At 36.9% G+C, this 8,069-nt stretch overlaps 1 protein-coding gene across 1 annotated transcript; it reads right to left on the bottom strand.

Annotated features, from left to right (window-relative positions):
* Positions 1-1,332: 1,332 nt before the first annotated feature.
* LOC141651215 (protein FAR1-RELATED SEQUENCE 2-like) lies at positions 1,333-2,166 on the bottom strand. The gene has a single exon (XM_074458935.1). The coding sequence runs from the start codon at positions 2,164-2,166 to the stop codon at positions 1,333-1,335; it is 834 nt and encodes a 277-aa protein (XP_074315036.1).
* Positions 2,167-8,069: the final 5,903 nt, after the last annotated feature.

The raw sequence follows: 8,069 nt of genomic DNA, 5'->3' as shown, positions 1-8,069 counted from the left end.
CATTGCAGGTTTGACGTACGATATTTCGGAATGGCGTCCGAAACTTTCTACTGAATCAAAGGATGCATCAGATGCATAGGATGCATCAGATACATAGGATGCATCAGATTCATAGGAGTTATCAGATGCATAGGATGCATCAGATGAATTATTAGAAGACATAATGGTTTAGAGGGAATTCAGTATGGATTAAGTTTGAAGTTTTTTGAAACAAAGAGATTGTAAAACCTATTTATATAGAAATAATAGGTTTGGTGTGAAACGTTTGTGAATAGGCAGATGCAACTTTGTAAATAGGCAGATGCAATGGATAGAGTTAAACTTATGAATGTTTGGTGTGAAACGTTGTAAATAACCACATTCATGGCACTTGCCACGATGTCTAGAAATGTCTAGAATTGTGTAAATGTGTGGTAAATAATTAAGGCAGATGAAATGTCTAGAAATGTGTAAATGACGGTTTAATCCAAAAAGAATTGAAACTCATTCTTCGTTTAATTCCAAGTAAATGACGGTTTCAGATGGGTCCTGTGAATGACGGTTTCAGATACGAGAAAAACTACATCAATTCACTATTCCCATTGTTTCATCAATTTTTTAAAATAAAGAACTTAATCTTCAATTTGTATTTATATTTTATTTTTAATTATGTGTGTCACACCTCGACTTTTGAGGGTACACAATAAAAGTTAGTATATTTTATTTTTAATTATGTGAGACATTAGACAACCAAATAACACTTCCCGACTTGGGCAATTCCTACTTACTAGAAAGACATTCTTAGCCACAACGTAAAGACATTCTTTGGCTTCCCTCCATAAGGCTTTATGAAACGGAGTGTTATCGACCGATAATACTCTCCGAGTATCGCTTTATCGCCTCGCCGCTTCCCGAGAATTATAATGCGGCATTGATGCAAATAGATGGTGAATTACATGAGCATCGGTACAATGGTGAAATATCTTGTTCATAAGCGTGCCATAATCACGGTTGTGATCGATAATGCACCTCTTAGCCAACTCCACTCGGATGAGTCGTAATATGGTACCGATGGATGTGTATGGTGTAGGTACGTGACTAAGACTACAAACATGTTTAAAACCACCAACGGAATGCTGTATATACATATCATACGTACTAATCCATATGTCATTGCGAATCGATAGATCGCATAAACGGTCACGAAAACTCCGGCATCAGAAATGATCACTTACTAGAAAGACCACTATTTAAAGTCAAATACAACATACTTCTTATAAGTCTTTACATACTAGAAAGTTTTTAGAATACTTAATACAACTTAAACTTTTTCTAGCTGAAATCAAACTGGACTCACTTTTGAGTGGCTCGACTTGGGCAATTCCTACTATCATGATGAGTCATTTCACCGCAAGCACGACATTTCCTCAAGGGCTTTGCATTTTCTTGTACTGCCTTTTCCTTGTTTGAAGTAATCCGTCTTCCTGATCCCTTATTCTTACACTTTTCTGGTGGTAGAACACTAGCTTCAGACGGTATTTTCGAGCCAATAAGCATCTCAATTTCAGCTTTCTTGTTTTTTGACTTGCCACGCTTAACTGAAATCATCAATTTCTCGTTGAAAGCGCGAAGAAGTTCAAGCAGCTCATCACCAAGTTCCTCATTATCTTCAACAAGCGAAACTGAAGTAAATACTTCCGACCACAATTCACTTATCTTACTTTGGTGGTTTTCTATTGACATACAATCAACTAAGAGGGTTGTCCCAACAACATTAAAAATGGGACGACAAGTTGCATATTTGCCCCATCTGTCTAATAGATACTCCGTAGGGATATCATCAAACCCTCTATCTTTTAACACCCACAGAACATGCTTACAAAGTAACCCAATCCTTTCAAACATCTTACATGAACAAGAAAATTTATTACCACTTAAATCAACTGTGTATACCTTGTCTTTCTCGCGGTCCATTATTGAAATATGCTCATTGTTGTCTTCAGTTGTCCTCGGTGAAAGACCACAAGTAAAACACGCAGCTTGGAGTTCTTCTTGAAATTGATAAAAAACAGTGGTGGTGTAAAATTCAGAGTTTTTTTTTTCTAGAAGGAGAGGTGTTGATAATTTTGGAGAAGAGTTCTTATCATCAGCAGTCACCTTAGCATATTTCCAACGCTGCGCATCCATAGCCGATTGGAAACGCATCCAAAACTCAACAAGAGTGAGGTGCGGGTTTGTGAAATTTCCAAAGAAGCTATTTTCAGATTCTGACCTTGATGTTGTGCGCATAATCCCACCAAGATATATGTCTCGAAGTAGGCGGGAATCCAACTTGAACGAATGTCAAACATTGACTTCAGCCACTCATGATCAGAAAGCTCATACGAAGAAAGGATTGATTTCCATCTCAATTCGAATTCTTGTGTATCAATCTCTCCATCCCAAACAATAGAATTTATTTCCTTCAAAAAGTTTGTGTTTTGGCAAATTGTCGGCCCGACTTTGTCTGGCAACTTTTTCATTATATGCCACATGCATAATCGGTGTTATGTTTTGTCACCAAACACATCTTTTACAGCTTGATTGATGCCTTTGCATTGGTCAGTTATAATTGTAGTAGGATAGCAATCACCCATAGCCTTCACAAAATTCTCAAATAACCAGGTAAATGATTCTCCATCTTCCTTTCTTAACAAACCACCCGCAAAAGTGACGCATCTTTTATGGTTGTCCACACCAGTGAACGGACAAAACACCATTTTATACTCATTGAAGTTATAAGTAGCATCAAAAGAGACGGCTTCCCCAAAAAGGGCATAGTTTTTAATTGAGATTGGATCTGCCCAAAAAACCTTACTTAGTCTTTTTTCATCATCCACCTCAAAGTCGAAATAAAATGATGGAGACATAGCCTTTTTTTACATGAAAGTTTCCAATAACATCTCAGCATCATATTCCTTGATATATTTCTTAACATCCCTTGAAAAGTTTTTGAAATCTTCTAAAGATGCCCCAACATTTTTGTACCCTTTTACATATTCCTTAAACATTCTAAAGGAATCCACTGGACCATGATTTACCCTTGAATTATCCATGATCATTTTCTTGTGAAAGAGATTCAAATTCCTAGATGGTTTCATATGAACCATTGTAGCTGGGGTAACCATTGCGTGTGTGTGTACCTCAACAAAATCATAAATTTGGTATTCACCGGTGTCAATTCTCTTAAAACTAACCTTAGCTTCACATCCTGTTCTCGTAACAGTCCTCTTTCTTTTAGTCCCCTTGTTCCTACTTTTGCCTTCTTTATTACACACACAGCGCTTGTGTGTAACAATCCCATTAACCAATTTTGTTGAATCTAACCTTGGAATAAACCCACAAACTTTTGCGTATTTGTTGTAAAAATCTATTCCATCTTCCAAATTTGAAAACGTCATACCGTTGATTGGTTTTAGATCTTCTGGACAGCTTGGGAATCCAAAAATTGTGTTTTCAGAACCAACTTGTGGGGTTTCTACAAGACAATTTAACCAAAAGGTTGTTATTTTTAAGGCAAGTACATTATATTAGTTAAATCAAACCTTGTAAATGAACAAACCACAATGTTTTTACCTGGTGCATTAGTCAATGGAATCATAGGAGGTATATCATTGTTCATTAGAGCATCAACATTAGAAGCAACTATACTGTCTGCACAAGAAATGACACACAATAGGAAACGCATTATGTTCCAGTACCAAAATCAGCAAAAATATAGTCCATAGGTACACATTACTATGATATTAGATACATGCTTTCGCTACATTTTTGCGTACCTGTTGCATCTGTCAAGGGAAGTACAACCAGTATATCTGAGGCATGGACATTAGTAGCAGGTATACTATCTGCACAGGTACACATCTCATTCAAATTAGATACAATAATTCATATATGACTATACATCAACAATTTGTGCAGAGAGAAAAAAGTTTTCGATTTCCAAACTGCTAAACATTCATCCAAAAATTTTCAAATGCTATACTAGCTTAATTTTTAGAAATACTGCTCTACGGTGCACAAAATCATAATCAGTACGAGTATTTATCACATACGACACATGATTTTCCCACCCAAGCCACATTAGGTACACTATTTTAGCTACCCAAATACACTGTTTTAGCTAGGCGGATATTTTTTTTTTTCAAAATAGTGGAATGATGTATCTAATGACCCAGAGATGTATCTTTGGCTAAGAATTTTATTCGTTAGAGATATATCTTGTTACCCTCATTAAACCACCCAAAAAAATACAAAAACAAATCGAGAAAAATTATCCACTGACTAGAAAAATTATACAGAGGTACACATCTTTGTGATCCGAGATACACTACTTGATTTAGTAGATACATGTATCGACATTCCGTAATAAGAAAAAACAAGAATGTGTACCTATAACTTCTTGTCATTGATTCATCCTCTTTTCCGTTATCACCTACAACACCTTAAGCAATTTTAGAAATGGATCCCAAATTTAATTGAAAAAATAGTTCCCAAAAATGTATTTACAACAATAATTCATACCTGAATCAGTAGAAGATGATGAAATTATAACCATCCTAAAAATAGTATCAAAACACAAACTAAATTACCATCAAAATCTCAAAATACAATTAAAATTGGTAAACCCTAATTTTAAGAATTTCAATTTGTTCAAACCCTAATTTACGATTTAAATTTTGTAAACCCTAATCTGAGTAAAAGCTTACCTCTTAGATTCGCATGGGACAGGAACAATAATGGCGGAAAGTAGGAAGATTTGCAGCAATGGAGATCGCGTTTCTTCGATCAAATTTTTTTTTTTGTTGTTGGGTTGAGTTTTTAGATGAGGGTGAGTTTTATTACCGCGTTAAACTTTCCTTTTTAGATGGTTCGTACGGTTCGTACGATAAGCTAGTTCGTACATGAACCCGCCCCTATATATATATATATATATATATAGGGGCGGGTTAATCGCTTCTTAACGTCTGAACCGTTTAACTAGCCGAGTTGTACTTTTTTTTTTTTTTTTTTTTTTTTTTTTTTTTTTCAGATACACTTTATGAGCTTGTCATATACACTTCTTATTCAGATACGTTTTATAACATAACTAGATACACTTTTTTCACACTAATTTCTACATGCACTTTTTTAACACTAATATTTTTGCGGATACACATGTCATTAAGGCCAGATACATATCTTATATTTTGCGGATACGTTTTATATTTATTTGCGGATACATTTTATACTATTTACGGATACACATATCACTATTGTTACATACACATGTCAATACTCCCAGATACGCATATCAGTACTGCCAGATACACATGTCAATACTACCAGGTACACATATTGTATGTGCATCTAGTAGTATTCAAATACGTATCTAGTAGTATTAATACACGTATCCACCCCGAAACACTACCTCCCACCACCACCGACTGCCACCACGCACCGCCACCACCGACTGCCACCACGCACCACCCCACCGCCGCCACAACTCCACCGACAACAACTCACCCAGACCCAACGTCGGCCACACAACCGGCAACGTTTTCACCGAGACTCACTCAAGTCCTCATCAGTGCAACCTTTGGGCTACCAGATCCCACAATGCGACATCAAAAAACTCAAGACCGACCTCACAACGACGACATCAAAGACGCCCCTATGCCACCAAATCCAGGCCAGCAACCTCCGAGGCTCCCACCAACTTGTTTTGTCACCAAACTTGCTTCATTTTTACCAAACCTCCAAAAATTATGGCCAATGATAGAATTAAGAGTCCCGATTTCAGAAAAACTTGCTCTTCTTTACCTGAACACCATCGCCAGATCCGACACTCTCCCTAACCACCAACGTTCTGGCAATGGAAGGCAACGAAAACAACACTCAATCGCACCCCTAAGAGATATTGCCAGCCGTTCAACCTCGATTCTTCGCCACAACGAAAACACCACTTTTTCCAATTATTTAACAAAAGTCAGATCTATGGAAAATAGAAGAAGAATTACAAAAAACAACTCAACAATCATCAAAATTTCACAAGGATTGCAGTTATTTGATTAGTTTTTCGAAATTCTAAATCATTTTCAGTAGATCTGTGTTTCGAAATCACCACCACCGCCACCTGAAATCACCACCAACAACATCTGACCATCTAAACCACCAGGAATCGCCTCAAATCCACCTGAAAATCGTGAACCCCATGCGCACCACCACCGTCATAGTCGCCTAAGATCCACCACCTCTGACACCGAGTGGGTCATTTCTGACTGACGATAATATCATCCGATTCCAAATACTCTGACGAGAACACCGACGATGTATTTGATTTTTTGAAAATGCTCTTCATTTCTTTTAGATCTACAATCTAATCGCAAAAAAATTAAAACCTAAACAATAAATGTGTCGAGAAGCCTGAATTGTTGCGGTAGTGAATGAGTGGTGTTGGCGAGGTCGTGAGGTGGTCAACGATCCGACGAATAGGTCGTCGTGGGGTCTGTGAGGAGGTGTGCGGAGGTGTGCAACGTGGAAAAAAACAGCGGGATGTGCGGTTCTTTGCAACGGCTGGCCAGTTTGTGGTGGTGATCGGAAAAAGGTTAGGCGCCGTGGCAGTGAAGTTTGTAGGTGGTTGGTGGGTTTTCAGTGGAAATGGGATGAGAGAGTAGTATTTTATTTTGGTGTGAATGGATGAGAGAGTAGGTGAGGGGAACTGGGAAAGTGATATATTGACACGGGATAGGAGGGCAAGTTGTAATCAGGACCTTTTATTTGTTTGATCCAATGGTATAGATGAGTTAAATGCAGTTCGCACCGTAATTTGGTTCGCACAGGATCCGATTATATATATATATATATATATATATATATATATATATATATATATATATATATATATAATGTGGCATGTTAGAATTATGAAAGGAAAAGTGTTTTGTTTATATATAAATATATAAAGCGATGCGTAAGTATATATATGTTGTTGTTTTCGTTTTGTGTAAGAGTATAGAAAGTTGGGGGTGTGAATTGAACATGTGTTGGGTGAATATGTTGAACGAATATGGTGGATAAATATGTGGTATGATGGATGAGTTGGTGGAAAAAGATGAATAATCGTTGTATGATAATATGATTTCTGATAAAGCATGTTGTATGATGCAAGAGATTTTATAATGTTGTTATGCTAGTAACATGTGAATAGGGGACTTGATGTTATATAATTGTGATTTTGTTGTATGTAAAGGTATAGAATAAAAGCATGTGGGTAAATCATGGTTGACAAGTTAAATAATCTATGTGCATGATGAATGTTGTTGCTTGGCTTTTGAAGATAGTAACATGTGATTAGGAATACTGATCTTATGAGTATTAAGTTGTTTTTGTTTACCTTGTTGTCGTATAAGTTGTTTGGAAGTAAAAATCAAGTAGTTGTATTTATCGATTATAGATAAGTTGTCTTAAAACTGTTATAACTTGAGATGCATAAATGATTTTAATGTGATTCCAATTGGAGGTGATAACTTGTTCTGTTACGATTCTAACGATAGGTCACACGCCCAAAACGACCAAGAAATGAGTGAGTTATGACCATTTTGCGAAAACTGGACAGTGCTGAGAAATGCGTAGGGTACTCGATCGAGTGGCCCTTACTCGATCGAGTGCACCTCTGGGTACTCGATCGAGTAGCCCTTACTCGATCGAGTAGCCCTGGTAATTTGTTATACGTGTCTGTGACTTTCACCTACTCGATCGAGTAAGTCATTTACTCGATCGAGTGGCCTGTACTCGATCTAGTGACCCCTGATTTGGGTCATATGCTTATATTTTGACTTCGTTGCATATCATGTTTAATTCAAAGGTGTTATTTTGATTCTTTATGCATTGTTTTACATGTATGTTGGTCTTTATGCGTAAGTTACCCAATATTATGGTGTAGTGAGTGGCACCTTATGATGGGTATGAATTCGGTGGGAGGACATGAATTATATGTGGTTGTGATGGATAGTGGAAAAAGAAAAGAAGGATTGGTAAGGCTTATTAAGGCATGGAGCATGTTTTGTGAG

This window comes from Silene latifolia, chromosome 4, assembly GCF_048544455.1.
Source record: "Silene latifolia isolate original U9 population chromosome 4, ASM4854445v1, whole genome shotgun sequence".
Classification (NCBI taxonomy): domain Eukaryota; kingdom Viridiplantae; phylum Streptophyta; class Magnoliopsida; order Caryophyllales; family Caryophyllaceae; genus Silene; species Silene latifolia.
The sequence above is the reverse complement of the archived record's forward strand: the minus strand, read 5'-3'. Positions and strand labels throughout refer to the sequence as shown.

Coding starts and splice junctions, on each gene's coding strand:
- LOC141651215 (XM_074458935.1), bottom strand. CDS start 2,166: ATGGATGCGCAGCGTTGGAAATATGCTAAGGTGACTGCTGATGATAAG.